Raw genomic sequence first — 19,746 nt, forward strand, 5'->3', positions numbered from 1 at the left:
CAATTTCGTAGGGTCGCAACCGCAAGTGCAGCATCGTGCAGGAGGAGGAGGACGACGAGGACGACGTGACTGGTGCGGGCCACGAGGAACTGTCCACGCCGTTGAACAGGCGCGGCTCCCGCTCGGAGGGCCGCATCAACGTGACCGTGCAGGACCGGATAGCTGAGTCGGAGCGGTTGAAGCAGGAAGCATCGGCGGCGGCGGCGGCGGCGGCAGCTGCGGCCAAAGAGAAGGAACTGGAGCAGTTGATGAAGCAGGAAACGAAGGAGAACTCCATGCTCGGGGGGTTTGGGGCGATCGGTAACGTGACGCTGATTACGAGCGAAAACAGTTGTACCAAAGATCGGCTCGGGATCGCGGGTGGAGGGCTGCAGCGGAAGGTGCCGGAGATCAAGCGGGGTGGGTTGGACTTTGTGAAGAAGAGTTCCTCCATTTTGAAGCCAAGTTTGGGCAAGTTGGGTGATGGTAATTTGCGGGGCGGATCGTTTGACAAGTGTATTGCTAGTATTAAGGACGTGGAGTTGGTGAGCACCAAGATTCTGACGGACAGTTCGACGATCACGATTCCACTTCCGAGTTTGAACATTGTGACCACTTCGACGATTCCAAAGTACAAGACGATGCCATCGCCCACCAGGGCGAACACCATTCTAAGCGCCAACACCAACTGTTTGAACGAGATATTCGAGGAGGGCACGGATGTTGGCAGTTCGGACAGCACGAGTACGACCCCGCGGCCGGTGGTCAGGAATCAGTTCAACGTGAGGCAGCAAGCCCCGGGTGGGCCAGCTGCCGGCAACAACGTCCATCGGCGGACAAAGTTCAACAAGTCGCGGACGGCGTCGTGCAGCAGTTCGGACGCGTCGGATGACGACTCGGAGAACCGCAAGAAGCGAGCGCACAAAATTGTCGATTCCACCGTGAAGCCACAAACTCAGCGGCGGGACTCACACGACGATTCGAGCGATTCGCAGGACCCGGGCAATGCGGCGGCCCCGTCCGGAACGCAAACCGGAGCCTGTGTGCGGGCCATCATGACCGGCACTTCCACCAACGGCAACAGCAGTCAGTCGCCGTCGGATAAAAACTCCGGCAGCGGAGGCGGAAGTGGCGGCGGAACCCACAGAAAGTCTTCCCAGCAGGTCGATTTTCGGCGCCACCGGGGTCGCAGGAGGCCCGTCGAAACGCGACTTCGCGAGAGCCAATCCCTCAATCGGATCACCGAAGTGCAAGAGTCGGAGATCTCGCATTCGGCTGCGATTGCAGCTGCTGCGGCCGCGGCCGCCGGTGCCATAGCTTGCTCCAACAATGTGCCAAACGCGGACGATTGTCCGTTTGAAGACGGAAACGATCGCACGACGAGGCAGAACGACAGCACACCGGACGAGGAGGAAGCTGGCGTTGCTTGCGGTGGTGGTGGCGGTGACAGCAAACAGGTTGCAGATTGCACGACTACGACGACGACGACGTCCGGCAGCACGAGTGGAAGTAAACCGAAAGGCTTCAGCGCGCGGATATTCCACACCTTCAAGAAGCAGCATCCGTCGTCGAATAGTTCAACGCCCAGCAGTGTGGACGGCGGGGAGCGAGCGGTCGAGGTCGAGAATGGTGGTGCTGCCACCGGAAACGATATTGAGATCATGGTCGAGCTGAAGAAGGCGTACGCGTCCTCCGAGAGCAACAACAGCAAAAGCACGAAAAAGATTAAAATTCTTGGACGATACTTTCAGGTGAGTTTTAGAACTATTTTGTGATGCGTTTCAGGACATCTCCACAGCTGGGGGCAAAAGCAAGTCAAACTTTAATACCGTTTTATGCCACCTTAACATTCCAACGCCCAAGGCTCCGAAAAAGTTGGAACGGTAACTTCAACTCAATGGTTCTCGGGCATCACTCAACCAATCAAGATGATTCTTCTTTCCAGTGATTAATAAGGATGTCTAGATGATTCTAGAACTTTGCAGAACTTAATTTGGTCAAATCTGTAATTTTTGCGAACAAAAACATCGTTCCAACTTTCTTTGTCGCGTGTAAAAAAAAATCGCCAAAAATTCCCTGGAGACAGTCTTTTTTTAAAAAGGTGGAACGCTGTTTTCGGTCGCAGAAATTACAGATTTGTTCAAATCAAGTTCTGCAAAATTTTAGGATCATCTGGACATTCTTACAAATCACTGGAAACAAGAATCGTTCCGATTGGTTGAGTAATGCCCGAGAACCAACGAATTGAAGTTACCGTTCCACCTTTTTTGGGAGGCTTGGGCGTCCGTGTAAGTTGGACATGCGTTGGGCGTTCCAGTGTTAAAAAAGAACGATTTTTGCACCGTTGCACAGTTAATTTTGGTTTTTGAGTTCGGTAGAATTCTTCTGAAAACAAAACATCTCGGAAGAACTAAATGCCGAGGTCCGGCAAATCAACTATCGTTTTTCGTCGAGCAGAATTATTCATAATATTCCGAAGAAAATACTCATAATTTGTAGTAATAATTCATTATTTCTGATTAGTTGAACTAATTCATTGAAGTAACTGAACTCGAATAACAGTTATGAACATTACAAAGTTATGGAAATCTATAATCTAAGATGGAACCCATTCTTGCGGTGACGTAAATAAATTTTTTGTTCTGAAATTTTGGAATTTTCGGTTTTTAAATTTAAAAAAAAATTTAAGCAGAATTTTTGAAATTTGAGAAAGAAGTAAAGAAAGAAAAAAAAGATGGGAATGCCGTTGTGTGCATATGTTTCCAAAAAGGCTAGTACGGAGCTCGGAAGGAACGCAATACTCAATATCAAAAAAAAACACACACTCAGGAAACGGTTAAGGAAAAGGTCACCAAAATGTTAGAAATTAAAAAAAAAACATAAATGAAAAAATTTTAACATTTGTAGATTTTAAAATTTAAATACAGTTTGTACTTAATTTCTCGGCAAATTTTTAATCCGGAAAATCGAATAACGAAATAAAAAAAATATGACTCCAAAAATGCTGTATCGTTATGTAATTTTTAAATCAATAATGGCGGCCAATTTTTTTTAATAATTTACGATTTTAAGAACATAAGAATTAAAGAATTTAAGAATTTAAGAATTTAAGAATTTAAGAATTTAAGAATTTAAGAATTTAAGAATTTAAGAATTTAAGAATTTAAGAATTTAAGAATTTAAGAATTTAAGAATTTAAGAATTTAAGAATTTAAGAATTTAAGAATTTAAGAATTTAAGAATTTAAGAATTTAAGAATTTAAGAATTTAAGAATTTAAGAATTTAAGAATTTAAGAATTTAAGAATTTAAGAATTTAAGAATTTAAGAATTTAAGAATTTAAGAATTTAAGAATTTAAGAATTTAAGAATTTAAGAATTTAAGAATTTAAGAATTTAAGAATTTAAGAATTTAAGAATTTAAGAATTTAAGAATTTAAGAATTTAAGAATTTAAGAATTTAAGAATTTAAGAATTTAAGAATTTAAGAATTTAAGAATTTAAGAATTTAAGAATTTAAGAATTTAAGAATTTAAGAATTTAAGAATTTAAGAATTTAAGAATTTAAGAATTCAAGAATTTAAGAATTTAAGAATTTAAGAATTTAAGAATTTAAGAATTTAAGAATTTAAGAAATTAAGAATTTAAGAATTTAAGAATTTAAGAATTTAAGAATTTAAGAATTTAAGAATTTAAGAATTTAAGAATTTAAGAATTTAAGAATTTAAGAATTTAAGAATTTAAGAATTTAAGAATTTAAGAATTTAAGAATTTAAGAATTTAAGAATTTAAGAATTTAAGAAGTTAAGAATTTAAGAATTTAAGAATTTAAGAATTTAAGAATTTAATAATTTAAGAATTTAAGAATTTAAGAATTTAAGAATTTAAAAATTTAAGAATTTAAGAATTTAAGAATTTAAGAATTTAAGAATTTAAGAATTTAAAAATTTAGAAATTTAAAAATTTTAGAATTCATGAATTTAAAAATTTAAAAATTTAAAAATTTAAAAATTTAAAAATTTAAGAATTTAAGAATTTAAGAATTTAAGAATTTAAGAATTTAAGAATTTAAAAATTTAAAAATTTAAAAATTTAAGAATTTAAGAATTTAAGAATTTAAGAATTTAAGAAATTAAGAATTTAAGAATTTAGGAATTAAAAAATTTAGGAATTAAAAAATTTTAGAATTCATGAATTAAAAATTTAAAAATTTGAAAATTAAAAAATTTATGAATTTAAGAATTTAACAACCTAGGAATTTATTAGTTTGAGGATTTAAATTGAAGAATTTTAAGAATAAAAAAACATTTTTTTTTGTGTGGAATTTTTGGAATAATTTATATCTTTTATAAATATTTTTTATCAACTATTTTTTTCCTATCAAAATCACTGGGCTTGCGTTGGTTCCACATTTGAATTGCACTCGTTTTTGCCCCTAGATTTGGGCAACCCCTAACTTCAAATTCTAACCCCACTTTCCCCCCGCAGGTCCACAAAAAGTTCTACGTTCCGCTGTCGGGTCTGTTCCAGCGGGGTCGGCTCTACAAAGCGCAGTCCTGCGGCTCGATCGTACGGGACAAAGTCAACGTGAACCCCAATGGCGGTTCCGGAGCGGGTGGCACCACCCGCGGCGGCACCAACGCCCGCCACTCGACCATCTTCAACGAGAAGAACCGCTTCATCAAAAACTGTCTGAGCGGGTCGCGGCTTCTGGGCAGCGACGGCGACATCAACCATAACGGGAACAGTTTCATCACGCTGCCACCGGGAGGAGCTGCGACGACTGTGGCGGCCATGACCAACGGCAGTGTTTCTCCTGTGGACCATCAGCAACAACACCAACACCAGCACCACCACCATCACCTGCCGGCGGGCGCCAGTCCGTGTGGGCTGCTGGCCGCCGGAACCGGTGCCGCCGCGTCTGTGCCAATCAAAACTGCGTAGTAGGGAATGGGACGGAATGGGACGTCGCCGCCGCGCTCGCAGCCCGCTTACCTCTAGATTTGTGTTTTTTTTGTCCTTTAGGTTTAAATCTAGACTGAATGTTCCTTACGTAAGTGTATGTATGTATGTATTAGTTTACGGTCCCGACGGGTCGCGCGCACGCACACTCTCGCAGAGACATTTCCAGCCTCCGGGGACGATTGGATCCGTCCACAACACAAACAGGCAGTTTGGTACTGCACCAATCGGGGATTTAGCTCGGCGTGTTTGTAAATGTGGGTGTGCGTGCGCGAAACGGCAAGGGGCAGTCTACGTGCAATAACTAGATGAGCTTAGGTTTTACGTTGGTTTGATTTTACAGTTTCACGTATTTTCTCTCGAATAGCAAGCAACTGTTAATTGAGACGACAACAAAATACAAGTATTCTTTTTCTTTCACAATGATGTGTGTGTGCGTGTAGAAGGATTAAGCAAAGACACGTATATATTTAAATTTCTACCACTAATGACACCGTTTTTTTGAAAGAGAGAGTTAGACATTTAAACAAAAGTAGTAATATGTTACAACTACACACACTCACTCACACACCACACAACAGTGAAGCAAATCATTTGACCGCAAAACCGATAAAAAAAAAAACAATATAAAACATTTTGTATGTGCTGTGCACAGGTTTTTGAACTGCGACTGCGAGAGGAGGTGGCCGTTTTCGAAACGTAACCCATTTGATGTTTTGTTTTTGCGTTCGAGAAGTTTTTAAAAGAGAAGAAAAGAGAGAAAACACGTTGCCAAGATTAGCTCGTTTTTAAGCCTTTCTGTATTGTTTGTTTGTTTTCCTCTATTCGCACGTAATCTCATAAGTGTGTGTGTTGTAACTTCAAGGTGGAAAAACAAAGCGAAACTGGCGTGTGTGTGAAATCGAAGTGAAGTTTGCTGACAAACAAGAATAATAGTTACTATCGTGGGAGCATAATTAGGAAGCTTTTATTCAACCGATTAAAAGCACGCATCAAAAGTTTCAATTTCAGTTACGTCATTTTGGTGGAGACGGATGATGTGTCATGCGTCTCCACTGGGATTTTGCATATCAAATAAAGTTGAGTGATTCCAGTTGTTGAATGATTTATCTTTAAAAAAATAAAATGATATTTTCATCAAGTGTTTTGAATTTTTTTTTTTTTCCATTCAATAAAGCCAAATATTTCTATGAAAAAAAAAATTGTCAATCTATGTCGATTTTGTTGTTGGTTTTATTCCATCTTAAAATAAGGCAGACAAATATTTGTTTATTTTATTATTCTACTATATTTGTTTATTCGTTGAAAAAAAACTTGCCAAAAGAACGTGACCCTATTAGTCCGACTATTTTTTCAAACCAGTCAGTGAAATTTACATTCAACTTGAAAATCGCTAAACTTGTTTTCAATTTTGTTTACTATGTGAGCAATTCTAGAAGAATTGGCAAATAAGTTGAAGATTTGACTTAAGTATTTCCCTACTTTCCCTATAATCAAACAAGTCATTTTCATCCCTTGGTCGTCCGTACAATTTTGGCAACCGTCCACTTAGAAATGAACACTTCTTGAGTTTTTTTTAAAGGTCCTATAAGCTATTGTGTTTCATATGTTAATAGGACCTATTAAAAAACTTTAGACTTGTATTAAAAAAGAATGAATTTTGTTGATTTCTATCAATATTGATGAGCAAAAAATGGGCATTAAGCCTAAATAAGTTAAGCAAAATTACTCAAAAAAAAAAAAGTGTACTTTCAAACGCATCCAAGAACGAGGCCGAACTCTTACCCCTTTTTGAGATATTAAAATTTAAAAAATGCGGTTTTTTCATGTTTTTTTTTTTTGCTGCATTTATACTTACTAAATTCGCTGCGATGAAACTTAAACGAAATGATAGAGCCGAAAAACTCATTTTTTTCAAGCATCACCCTAACCAAGGCCCAAAAATCTCATTTAAGTGGCAAAAAAAAAATGAAACAAACTGTTTTATTTTTATTTCTAGTCCAACTTTCATAATTTTAATGTCAAAAGTATTAGAAAATGCTTTATACATTATTATAGTTATGCTTTTGTCAAAAAATGTGCAAAATATTAATCAAATTAGGTATAATGTTTGTTTCCTTTAGTTTTGTGACTTTTCCGATCTGTTGTCCCTACACTGCAAATTTTCCAAAATCCTCAAAATTTGATTGAAATTATAGAAAAAAAAGTTATACGCTGTATTCTTAATATAGTTAAAAATCGATGTTACAAGTTTTTTTAAAATACAAAGTTACTTTTTAGCAACTTTTGCCGGCCCTGGGGAAATTTTGAAGGAGGCTGACAAAACATGAAAAAACAATTGCATCGGTCTTGCTCAAAAACCTCTAGACTTTTGTGAACTTGTTAAGTTATTTTCCAAATTATTACCCTCTACCGTCCACTTTTAACAAATTGTTTTCCTTTCCCTTGATCAGGAGATCATTTTGAGCATTTTTTATTCTACAAAAAATACTTCTATTTTTGTTAATTTTCTTCATTAGTTTAAAATATTATTTAATGATAAATGTTTCTGTTTTATGTATTTCCGCGTTGTCAATCATTTGAAAAATCCTTAAAAAAAATTTAAACTTTGTAAAACAGCAAAGAATAGTTCCGCAAAAAAAAAAAATCGTCAGACCAGTGTTGTAAATGCGTGATAGAAAAAACTATCATTTGAAGATTCCTGCACCAAAACATCAGCAGTTATAGCGACCGTCACTTGTGAGTTCTCTTTTTTTATTTCATGATTGCCAGCATGAGCATTCTCTTTGTATCACTCCTTCTCCTTTTCTCGTTTGCGCACACTCATCAAAGATTATTTTGTTTTCTCAAAAAATCAGCATAAAAATGGTAGTCGCTGAGAACTGAAAACGTGATATTTTTACAACCCTGGTCAAAACTTGTTTTATTTTATTTTATTTTTGATGATTGCAAAACAAATATACTAATGTACATTGCATTTTTATGCACTTGTTCAGTCAAAAACAAGGCTAAAATTTACCAATTGGGTCCTAAAATTAAGCTAAATTTTGTGATACTATTATTCACAACGAGAAAGATTTTTTTTTTGAGTACAATGACCCTTTGTTCGACCGCAAAGGATTTAAAATCGATTTTTAACCCAATTTTTAAAAATTAACTTCGCGGCGCTTCTTGACAGAAAATGTCTCACTTGACATCTCGTTCCAAGGAGACCATAGTTGATCAATCGAAAAAAAATTGTCTAGTCAATTTATTTTTTTGGCTTTGAAATGAAAAAAATGTGATCAGATATGGGTTTTTAATCTTTTTTTTTTACCGTTGTACATTTCGACGCCAACATTTCAAAAAGCATCATGTACAAACCATGCGTTTTGAGAAAAACGCATTTGAATGTGGAGCATCCATTTTCAATTCCCATTTTAATATAAAAGCAAAATAAGATGTTCTAATAATAACAAACGATGAAAAACGTTGCTTTTACTGATACTTGATCATCCAAATTCAATAAAACATTATTTCCGTCGTTTTATTTAAGAAAAACAAACATAACTCCTTTTGAAATCACTAACGTCTATATCACCCTGCTGTCATTAAGCGGGACGCTTTGTTATGATTCGTTTTTCTTCGCCGAATGTAGGTACATGGCGCTTTGTTCATGATGCTTTTTTTTCGTTCATGTAGTCTTTTATTTGACAGGTTGACAGGGCTATATAAACAGGGACTTCTGATGGCAGAGATTTTGTTTATGTTACTTTATTTAAAATCATTATTAAACAGACTTTACTGAAGTAACTTTTGCTCATTTTTGGTGGAGAGGTAGCTTATTAGGAGTACTTTCAGAATATGCAATAACCCAGAAAGTGTCAAAATGTACATGATGCCTATTGAAATGTTACCGTCGATTTACAAAGGGCTTTAAAACCCTACACATGAAAAATGTTAAATCATAAAAACCCAAGATTTTCAAAAAAATCTATGAACTTTCCTTCCAAATGCTTTTTGAAAAATCATCAAAATTGGCCTAACAATGGTTTTTGGGGAGATTCTTAAATTTAAAATACAAATTTGACAGAGAAATGAGAATGTCTAGAAAACTCGTTCTCAAGATACATGTTTTTTTAAATTTCCTTTTTTCTATGGACAGCTGTTGACATTTTATATAAAAACTGGACGAACTAACGATGAAATTTGCTGCTTTGGTCATAGAGGGAAAAATACCAATCCCAAGTTTCAGCATAACAAAAAATAAAACAAATTTCACTGTTCAAAGTCTCACAGAATTGCTCATATTCACAAATGCACATCGTACCTAATTTTCAAAGCAATTTAACAGAAAACAACAAAAATAATGGTCAGCAAACATCTTGGCTCCTTGCGTGTATGTGCGTGTGTGTATGACGACTGAACGTTTGAAAAAAAAAGTTCGTGTATTCTCTCGGTGGAAGACGGATTCACGATGAAAAAGATTGACCCTTAGCAGTAATCAGAAAATAAATGTAACCGAGTAAGTGGTATGAAGATGAATAAACTAAATAAAAAAACTGAAAGAATGCAAGCTGGACTTGTGCAGAAAAAAGTAATATATTTATATATCGACAGTGAGGAAAATAAAGCAGAAATCATTAGTTCAATGTTTGACTTTATATTTCGCGCATTTTACTTTTTAAGATGAATTTACACACATTGATAAGAATTTGTCACGGTAGAAAATTAAAACAAACTTAGAATTAAAACAACAACAACAAAAAAACCAAACAAGCTAGTGAAATTGTACTACTTTTAGACGGAAACGAACACACACACACAGCACAGCACAGCACTACTTATGTGTAACACAGAACCTGTTTAAACGAGATTTGAACCAACAAAACAAAAAAAAACGAACGCTTCTACCGGACCAGCTTAGCAAGCACGTACGTACGTTTTCCGGGCGACGACTTCCTATTTTTTTGCGCAAATCAACACACGCAGGTTAAACGGTACACAGTTGTGCGCGCAGAAAAGCTAGAAGGAAACCAACCAAACAACATTAAAAACTACACACAGCAAAAAGTTACAAATAAAAATCTCTTACTCGCTCTCTACTCAACACAGCACTATCTATCTAAAACTGATATCCGACTCTGTCCTATTCTATTCTACAAAGCTACTTACAGCAACTAAACAAACAAACAAAAAACACCGCAAATTTACACAGCTGGAACTCTGGAGACACTTGAAGCAAGCTCATGCGCCACTGCGAAACCATGAACTGAATGTGGAAACAAAAAAAAAGAAGGAACAGAGATATACATAAAAAATAGCTCTAGAGTACGATGATTGATGTTTTAATTGGGTAGTGATTAGGCTAACACTAAACAAATACACGAGGAAAAATGAGGAAAGCAAACTGAAGCAGATAGAACAGCCAATACCACCAACAAAACAATCACACAAACACACACAACAAGGAGGATCTATCTTGAACACAAGCACGAACGTTCCAATGTCGTTGATTGTTATGCAACCACACTCACACACACACACACTAACAAACAGAAACACAGACACACGCTCACGCGTTTTGGCCAAAACCAGCAAACTAGCAAAGAAACAAATCTCAGTATCAATAGACAGTAGCGCCGCAGCACGCACGCGTGTCTAACACAAACAAACACTCTCACAGCAACAAAACACACACAGTAATGATCACATTCGCCATAGAAAATGTCGAATAATGTTTAGGTAAAATACAAGCAAACAAGCGAGCAAAGCAAAACAGCACAGGCGAATTAAAACGAAACCACCTTCTTTAAATCACGCGCTCGCAAAAACAGAACAAGAAGGTAAACTCGAATTGGAAACAAAACTGAGGAAACAAAAAGTGTGCAAAGCATCAATGCAAAACAAAAGCAACTTGTGTTACAAAATGGTTAAGACAAACAGTGGCAAAAGTGAAAAACAAAACAAAAAAAGCCACGAAAAGTAAGAACAAAAAACCAACACTTATTCAAAAGAGAGATAAATTATTAACCTGTTAAAAATAATCAAATTGAATGGGCTTTTTCCTTTTTCAAAACTCTTCGAAACTTCCCTCATCGAGCGGTCGAGCCGCTTGGTTGCTCGGAATCCATTTTCGCTGTCTGTCCCCGCTGGACGAAGCTCTCCAGCCGGGCGGACATGTAGTACGGTCGGCTGCTGGTGCCATCGTTCACCTCGGAGTCCTTGCAGATGCACAGGAATATCGTGTCGGTCGTCACCTATAAAATTAATTTCAATTGAAACTGTTATCAGTTTATCTGTTATTTTAATTGGGTTCAACTCGGGGTTCAAACTTCCCTCTAAGACCAAAGAAGCCATTTTGTGTCATTGATTCACCCATACACGTCTCCATACAATTTTGGCAGCTGATCATACAAAAAAGGAACGTAAATATTCCAAAATCTGTAAATTTCTAAGGAATGTTCTGATCGATTTGGTGTCTTCAAAAAGTTGTAGGTATTTATGAGGAATATTCAGAAAAAATGGGTACACGGAAAAAAATTTGCCGAAAAATTAAATTTTCCAAAATACTTTTTATATTTATGTTTGACATATTTTTATATGTTTTAGGGGACAAAAAAGCAACTTTTGAGCCATAAAGAAGCATGGAGAAAAATTTTGCCACCGAGTTACGACTCAAAAAAAGTGTTTCTTGGCAAATGGAAATTCTTCTCGAAAAAATTGTTGATTCAGTTTTGGCTTCCTCTCCGAGGAATGCCATATAAAATCACTTGAAAATTGGCCAAAAAATGTCACTGCGATTTCTCGGAAATGGCTGAACGGATTTGGACACTTCCGGTTGCATTCGATCTCTCTTAGTTTCCGATAAGTCGCTATTGAAAATCTTCCCTGTAGCCCTTTCCTGTCAAAAGATATTTACGAAAAACGATTTGCAAACCTAAAATCGAAAAACAAAAAACGATGAAAATTTTTCAAAATTGCTTCATTTTTGCACAACTAGGTAGTCTGGAATGTCCTCCATCCCTGGCTGAAACGGGACAAAAATCCATTGAAATTTGCCAAAGTTACAGCCACTTTAAGAAAACTGTTTGCATTCAGCCGCCTCCAAATCGACTAAAACGAGGCCAAAATTAACCAAAATTTCGGCATGTTGCACATTTTTGTAAAGCTTTTTCAAAACCCAATCCACTGAGATACATATCTCGACGAATTATTAGGCTTAGTCGTTAATATCTGCACTAAACTGCTATTTTTGACGATACCAATGCATTATCACATGCTGGTTCGCCCATCCGGCTAAAAAACCCAGAACTATTATGCATCATTCGAAAGCATTTTTCATCGTGCTTCGAATGTCATCTTAGGAAATAAAATTCCCTTTGTGAATCGCGTCCAGCATTCAAAGATTCCGCCGACCTCAAATCTCGATAAAATTTTCAAAAGGCCCTATCTGCATAGGAAACCCATGAGGGATAGGTTGTTTTGAAAATTTAATCTAGAAATCAGGTCCAGAATGACTCAAAAAAGTCGAGCGACCGGAAGATTGCTCGAAAAACCAAGTCGAGCACCTTCCGACCGGAAGATTGCTCGACATCGCGCAGAGCGAAAAAAATATTTTGGGGGAACTCGAGTTTTGGCTTCCTCTCCGAGGAATGCCATAGGGACGTGGCGTTACATCGTGCTGCCATCTGGTTGTTTTAAGTGCAAGAGTGAAAAAGTGCTGAGTCATCGTCTAAAAATAGACAGCGTCCTATCTCGCCCAGCAAAATGAAGTTAATAATGTAGTCGGTTTCGATGAGAAAAAGTGGAAAACGTGGTCTAAAAATAGCGACGCCATCCCCCTATATAAAGGAGGCGTTTCTTATTCTTATTACATGTGTGAAGTTACTATCCTAAGCTGAGATGTGGACTACCTTTCAACAGCTGATTAATTCAAAGTTGGGAACAGAGTTTGCAGGTGTTTAAGGTATCGAGTAAATCTACTGAAGGAAAAAGTTGCAAAATAATCTTCGAAGTAGCTAATCGATGGGGGATAGTTAAAGGAAGGAGGCGTTTCTTATTCTAGTTTCACATCCGATGCAGCAGAGGGTTGACTGAGGTGGCACCCCATCCTGAACTTCGGTAGCACTCGCAGAAGCCAATCATCGATCAGCTCCATCTTCGCCATCCTGTGGACGTTGTCGGTCGGTTATCCGAAGTTTCGAATGTCCGAAGTTCGATTATCAGACTTCTGATAATCGAATCACGAAGGAGAAAAAAAAATCTGAATACAGCCCAGACTCGATTATCCGAAGGTAGGAAATCGAATGTGGATAAACGAATCACGAACAAAAAAAAAATAGTCGAATTTGAATGGTTCGTTTTGTATTAAATTGAAAAATGCATTTCTAGAGTTTTTTTTTTTGAATAGGTCCTATAAACATATGAAACAATAGTTTATAGGCCCTTTCAAAAAAACTCTAGATTTTTCCAATATTTCGTTATCGGCATTTTGGCCACCATCTTGGTTTAAAAAATTCTCCTTAAAAAAATCACCTTAGGGCATCTCCAGCGCTGGGGTGCAAATCAAATTTGCACCCGGCTCATGAATACCGAGATCAAATTTGCCACCTTGAAAAAACTCCGTCATCCCCACCGCTAGGGTAGCAAATTTGCCACCGAAACAAGCCCACCGCGGGGGGCAAATATGGGTTTTTATCATTTTTTGCTCTCGTTTACCTTCAAAATCAATAATTATGTGTTGATTCATGCCTACAAATGCTAAAAGTTTATTAAACTTTTTAATCCTATTGAAAATTTCAAAGAATTTCATTTTTCGAAAATGTCGAAAGTTAAACCATTTGCTACCCGATTTGATTCCCACCTAATTTGCTCTCGAGTTTGCCCCCGACTCTCCCACCGCGCGTAGCAAAGCAGGTATCAAATTTGATCTCAAGTTCATCTGTAGAAGAAAAATATGTGTCGGTACCTGTCGGGTACTCATTTTCTGATACCCGACAAGTACCGGCAAGCCGGGGGCAAAGTTTTGAATGCGTGTTTCGCAGATTTTTCTATGTCTGTTCTTGTGGGTGCTTCAAAAATTCAAAAAATCACAAATTCAAAAATTCAAAAATTCAAAAAATTCAAACATTCAAAAATTCAAAAATTCAAAAATTCAAAAATTCAAAAATTTAAAAATTTAAAAATTCAAAAATTCTAAAATTTTAAATTTCTAAACTTCTAAAATTCAAAAATTCTAAAATTCTAAAATTCTAAAATTCAAAAATTCAAAAATTTTAAAATTCTAAAATTCTAAAATTCTAAAATTCTAAAATTCTAAAATTCTTAAATTCTAAAATTCTAAAATTCTAAAATTCTAAAATTCTATAATTCTAAAATTCTAAAATTTTAAAATTCTAAAATTCTAAAATTCTAAAATTTTAAAATTCTAAAATTCTAAAATTCTAAAATTCTTAAATTCTAAAATTCTAAAATTCTAAAATTCTAAAATTCTAAAATTCTAGAATTCTAAAATTCTAAAGTTCTAAAATTCTAAAATTCAAAAATTCTAAAATTTAAAAAGCTAAGATTTCAAAATACTAAAATGCGTTAAAACCTTTAATTTTAATTTTTTTTATTTAAAAAAAAAATCAATTTTTTAAATTATTTTAAATTTTTCTTTTTTTTTAATTTTACTTTTACAAAATTTTATTTAGCATGTATGGGTTCGGTCAACAATATTTTCAATTTTTTTGGAATTCCAATGTACAGCACCGCAAAAAGTTTTTTTTCGGCGAAAAAAAAAACTAATGATTGCAAAACAACTGGGCAAGTGTGAAATGCATTTTAAAACACTTTTTTCATTCAAATGTTGAGAACATAGCTTGTTATTTCAATTTTTTTGCCCCCTTCCCCTCCCTCCCCTCGACCTGGACCAGAATCGAGGGACATAAACTACAAAAAATATTTGCAACGGCCTTATTTTTTTTAATCTTTTAATTTAAAAAAAAATAAATATCATAATTTTTTATTTTTTTTTATTGTACAATTTTTTAAATTGTTTTTAAATTTTTTAATTTTTTTAAATTTTTTTAATTTTTTTAAATTTTTTACAATTTTTAAATCTTTTAAAATTTTTAAATTTTTTAATTTTTTTAAATTTTTAATTTTTTTTTAATTTTCCGTGCTTGATTCGATTTTTCCGTGCATAATTCCATTTGATGCGGTAGCAAACAGGCTGAATACCGGGTAGCAAAGTGAAATCCCGTAGAACTGAGAGCAAATTTGCTACCGCGACAGGTACCGCGATGGGGTTGACGTCGGGTGCAAATTAGCTTTGCTTCGATGTTTGCACCCAGCGCTGGAGATGCACTTAGGGTAGTTTAGAGGTCAACAATCAAAAATAAGACAACGAAAAAAAAATACATTTTTTTCGTGTTTCGATTATCCGAAGTGAAATTTTGCCAAGGACTTCGGATAATCGAGTCTGGACTGTAATAACTAATTGATTTATATGCTTTGAAAGTATAACGAGACCAAAAATATCAAATTAATTTGGGTGTTGCCATAAAAGGGAATAGTTGAAGAAATTATTGCCAAAATCAGGGGGGCACTGTACTTCATCACCGCCATCTTGGATTTAAAACTTTTAAATCTTTTTAGAGTAGTTTATGGGTCATATTGAGGTTCGAAAATCAAAAATAAGACAACGAAAAACATATTCTTTGTGTGATTCGATTAAACGAAGATATGATTATTCGAAGTGATTTTTTCCATGGCCTTCGGATAATCGAGTCTGGACTGTATCAGGCTCATTCCAACATTTTCAAAATATTTTTTATATTTTTCCCAAAAACACAACTTTAAAGAAAAAATATTACTCTGCGGCAGAATTTATGCACATACTTTTCTATGGCTCAAAAGTTGCGATTCTTTGTCCCCTAAAACATATCAATAAATTTCAAAAATGAAATTTATACGGATTTTGAGAAATTTATATTTGTAAAAAAAAAGTTAATTAAAAAATCGGCAAAAAAATTTAAAATAGTCAAATTTTGTTGTGAATAGTTCTGTAGACAGTACTTTAAGGAATGAATTTTATATTGAAAGTTCCAATAGTTTTGAAAATACTAGAATGTGTGTATCAAAAATCTTAGTGCAAATAGCTCTGATTGATGTTCACCGCTAAAGCATCAGTTTGATACTATTTTGGTGTTTGGACGCCAACCTAAAAAGAGGAGGCAACCGTTTAACTCAAAACACTATCCATAGAAGTTTTCCGGAATCGCAAACAAATATTGTATGCAACTCGTTGCAAAACTCGATTTTTTCAGCACGCTTCGTATTCATTCAACTCGTTAGAGCCTCGATAAATGTGCTACTAGTGCTGAGAAAATTATCCTTTTGTTACTTATTACCCCAACTAATATTTTTGAGAAGGTATTTTGTAGAACACTGTACATGTGTTTACTAAAAAAGACTTTTTAATAATTTCTACATACATGTTCAAGTTAAAATTTGTCGGAATATCCAATACTTCGTTTTTATGAAAATCTTACAAAAGGCTTCTTTGGACAAATAAAATAGATGCAGGTCATTCTAATAAACAAGCCAGACCACGAACTCTCTTACCTCATACAACAGCAGAAAACAATCCGCAATCAGGAAGCAAAGCGCACACGCCGCACCGGCCATCACGTACGGATGGTACAGCTCCGCCCTCCTGTTCGCCAACTCCAGCCCCGTGTACCCAACCAGCGCCACCACAAAAACCTTCGCCAGCAGCAGAACCACACTTTCGGTCGGCATCACCCCAACCACATTGGCAGCGTTCACGCGCATAAGCCGCACAGCCTCCGCCCCAGCCACGCAAAGCGGCAACCCACGCATGGCGGTTAAACTGTACGCATTACGGCACACCGGATCCAGCAGCCCTCGACAGCACCCGACACAACACAGGCACGCGTTTCCGAGGCGTTGCAACTTCTGGGACTTGCCGCTGGTGTAGAGGAGAATTCTTTGCAGCCACTGCAGCAGCTGGATGAAGGACATCAGGAGCGAACCGAGTGCCACCGTACCGAGATGGTAGCGGATAAGGACGAACCAGCTTCGGGGGACGGGGGATTTGAGGGTGGATTTGTTCCGGGTGAAGAACCACTGCGTGGTTGCGCAGGCCGTAACGAGGTGCTGGCAGCCGTACACGAACTGCAGGAACCAAGCCAGCGTTATCAGGTGGTACCAGCGGGTGATTAGAACTAAGTTTGATTTTTGGTAGGTGACTGAACCGTTTTCTAAGGTGGCCTGACCGGAGCTTTCGATGATCAGGATAAAGAATGCAGCCAGAGAGAACGTCACCAGTAAGGTTGTGATGGTCTGCAATGAAGTCAACGTTTAATGTATTTGTTTCACCAAAAGTAGATCATCAAACCGCAATCGGGATGCACAACATGAGCAGCATACTCCGGATGGCTTCCCCAGCTTCGTTCATCAGTTGTACGACCATCGTTATCTTCTTCCAAACAAGCGTGATCAACGGAAGCACGATAAGCGTGGCGATCGTAGATCCAATGGCATACCATAGTAGCGAGCTAGAGCTCCTTCCGTCAGCGTGGTACCACGTGTACCACAGCCAAACGGTTCCACAGAAGCAAACTCCGACAATGGAAGCCACCATAGCAAGTATTACAACGCGAGTGGCACACCACAGTAGAACCAACATTCCAAACGATCCCAACAGTGCCATCACGCAGAGGATGAACAGTTCCAACCAGAAATTGCCCACGTCTTGCCACAGTTCGTCCAAGTAACCCTGGGGTGGTGGCTCCTGGCCGAGACCCCTCAACTGGAATCGAACGCAGCGGTTGAAGATAAGTTCGCTGAAAAACAATCCAGCAGTGAGACCCAACAACTCGCCGAAAGAACCGCAACTTACTATCCCTCACTAGTGTTACAATCCTCGACACAACTTCGCAGCGGTTCCAGGGAACTGGCCGTGACGGTGAGGAGAAGGTACGGCTTGTATCGCATGTCTTCGCCCTAGAATGTGAGATTCTCAGTAGTTCAAAGAATCAACCGCTTTTCAATTGTTCTCACCGAACATGGCAGGTCAATTGCACGGATGTTGCTTCGGCCGCAAATGTTGCCACAGTCGTCGTAGCCGTAGATTGTGCGAAAGATGTCCGTGCTAGGAAGGCATGCTAGCACTAGGCCAAACTGTACGAATTTCAGTTATGAATTTAATTAAAAAATAATAATTAAAATCCTACCATTCCTGTAACGAAACAAAATTGTACAACTAAAAAAGCTACATCCGTACACTGTCGTTCTTTTCGGTGCAACGAATCGTCTTCAGTTTGTGCAAATTTTTGCATATCAAAACGTGACAAAATGGTTGTAAACAGTCGCTAAACTTCAAAACGTATGTCAAAAAAGGATCATTTTGTCAGGTTACTAGATTAACTTAAAAAAAAAAAAAACATAAAATTTGATGGCATAATTTTGTTCATGACATCCTTCGCGCCCATAAATCAGTGTCCCACTCTCTCAACCCCGCAGAGACAACCGACGGATGACGAATAATAGGCAAGTCCCGACCCACATTTTCCCGCCACAAAACTGGGTCTGGATTCGTGATGGCGCGACCGTTACCATGCGTACCGACCAAGATTGGCACCGCCGGTGGGGTTCCCGATTTCTGGAGTTCTGCACTGTCTACCGGAGGGGGAGGACGAAACGACGGGAGCGAGCTTGGCAATCAATGCTGGCTGTGCTGGCAGTTGGGCCTCTGTTTGGTTGAAAGAAGCATGTGTGCAAAATTAGACGACTGAATATGTAATTTGATTGACTGTAAAGTTCATTGACCGCGGTTGAGCAAGCTACAAGTGGATTTTGTTTTATAATGGTGTTACTGCAACAACGTTGTTCAAATTAGGTGATCGCAATTTAAATCATCCATGGTGGAAACAATTCCCAAGAATCTTTGCTCAGAAAACATAACAAAGCAGTTCCGTCAAACTGGGGCGAATAGGAACTTAAACTGCCCATATGTGAAAAACTGATCTCTATCCATTTTAACAAAATACAGATTTTTACTCCGAAGGATCAAGGATGCTCCAATGCATTTTTTGAATTTTGATTGAAATTGTAAATTGTATGTAAAATCGTCACGAGTTATTGCGATTTTACGAAAAAAATGTTTTGAAAAAGTTACATTTTGCATTTCTCTTTGTTTCGTCGTCTATGTCTGTCGCGGGTGACCATGAACGGCCATGATCAACGACGACCAACATTTTCAAAACTTTTTTTTCGTAAAATTGCCATAACTCGTGATGATTACAAGCAAACCCCTTATGTTTACATATATAAAATGTTGTAATTGTCTGCTCTACAACTTTGTAGAACATTATTACACTCTAAAAAAACCCTGCAAAGTTAGAAAAAAACATAAAATTTTAAAATTAAAAATTTTGTTCTAAATGTAAAAATGGCCCTTCTGGGTCACTGTAGATTCGAAAAGAACATAAAATTTCCCTTAAAATGAAATGTTCCAAAAAAATTTACAGTCGAGTAACGGAAAATTGCAGAGTTTTCAAAATCTTTTTTAGTGTTTTTTTTTTTCGATAAAAAAAAATACGTTTTTTCGGAATTCTGAGTACGCCATCAAATTGGGTGTCCAATGTTACATAAAAGTCCCTTTGACACCAAATTTCTATCTCATCATCGTTTCAGGCTGCAAATTATTGAAAAACACTTCTTTTTGACAGGTTTTTTGCGAGTTGTTTTCCTGTTTTCTGTTTCAAAAGTTATCCGTTTGGACAAAGTTTCACGCAAATCGAAGAAGGTTCGG

General features: G+C 37.1%; 2 protein-coding genes across 2 annotated transcripts in view; one reads left to right on the top strand and one right to left on the bottom strand.

Annotated features, from left to right (window-relative positions):
• Nucleotides 1-10,091, top strand: part of LOC120413751 (SNF-related serine/threonine-protein kinase) — an 80,710-nt gene extending 70,619 nt beyond the window's left edge. Inside the window, exons 9-10 of the mRNA XM_052710210.1 lie at nucleotides 12-1,730; nucleotides 4,467-10,091. Of these exons, the coding sequence (XP_052566170.1) occupies nucleotides 12-1,730; nucleotides 4,467-4,922 (2,175 nt within the window). The 3' untranslated portion in view covers nucleotides 4,923-10,091. The remainder of the gene's footprint in view (nucleotides 1-11; nucleotides 1,731-4,466) is intronic.
• Nucleotides 5,692-18,298, bottom strand: LOC120414016 (choline transporter-like protein 1). Its single transcript, XM_039575036.2, has 6 exons — nucleotides 18,167-18,298; nucleotides 17,994-18,113; nucleotides 17,833-17,936; nucleotides 17,329-17,776; nucleotides 16,533-17,273; nucleotides 5,692-11,179 (listed from the first exon to the last, which is right to left on the bottom strand). The coding sequence occupies exons 1-6, from the start codon at nucleotides 18,269-18,271 to the stop codon at nucleotides 11,015-11,017; spliced, it is 1,683 nt and encodes a 560-aa protein (XP_039430970.2). The 5' UTR covers nucleotides 18,272-18,298; the 3' UTR covers nucleotides 5,692-11,014.
• Between the last annotated feature and the right edge of the window lie 1,448 nt (nucleotides 18,299-19,746).

This window comes from Culex pipiens, chromosome 3, assembly GCF_016801865.2.
Source record: "Culex pipiens pallens isolate TS chromosome 3, TS_CPP_V2, whole genome shotgun sequence".
NCBI lineage: Eukaryota > Metazoa > Arthropoda > Insecta > Diptera > Culicidae > Culex > Culex pipiens.

Bases quoted from the DNA above. Each gene is read 5' to 3' on its own strand.
- LOC120414016 (XM_039575036.2), bottom strand. From the start codon at position 18,271: ATGCAAAAATTTGCACAAACTGAAGACGATTCGTTGCACCGAAAAGAA. The intron at 17,937-17,993 runs GTGAGAACAATT...CTCACATTCTAG, and splicing joins CAATTGACCTGCCATGTTCG to GGCGAAGACATGCGATACAA. The intron at 17,274-17,328 runs GTTTGATGATCT...ACTTCATTGCAG, and splicing joins TGTTGTGCATCCCGATTGCG to ACCATCACAACCTTACTGGT.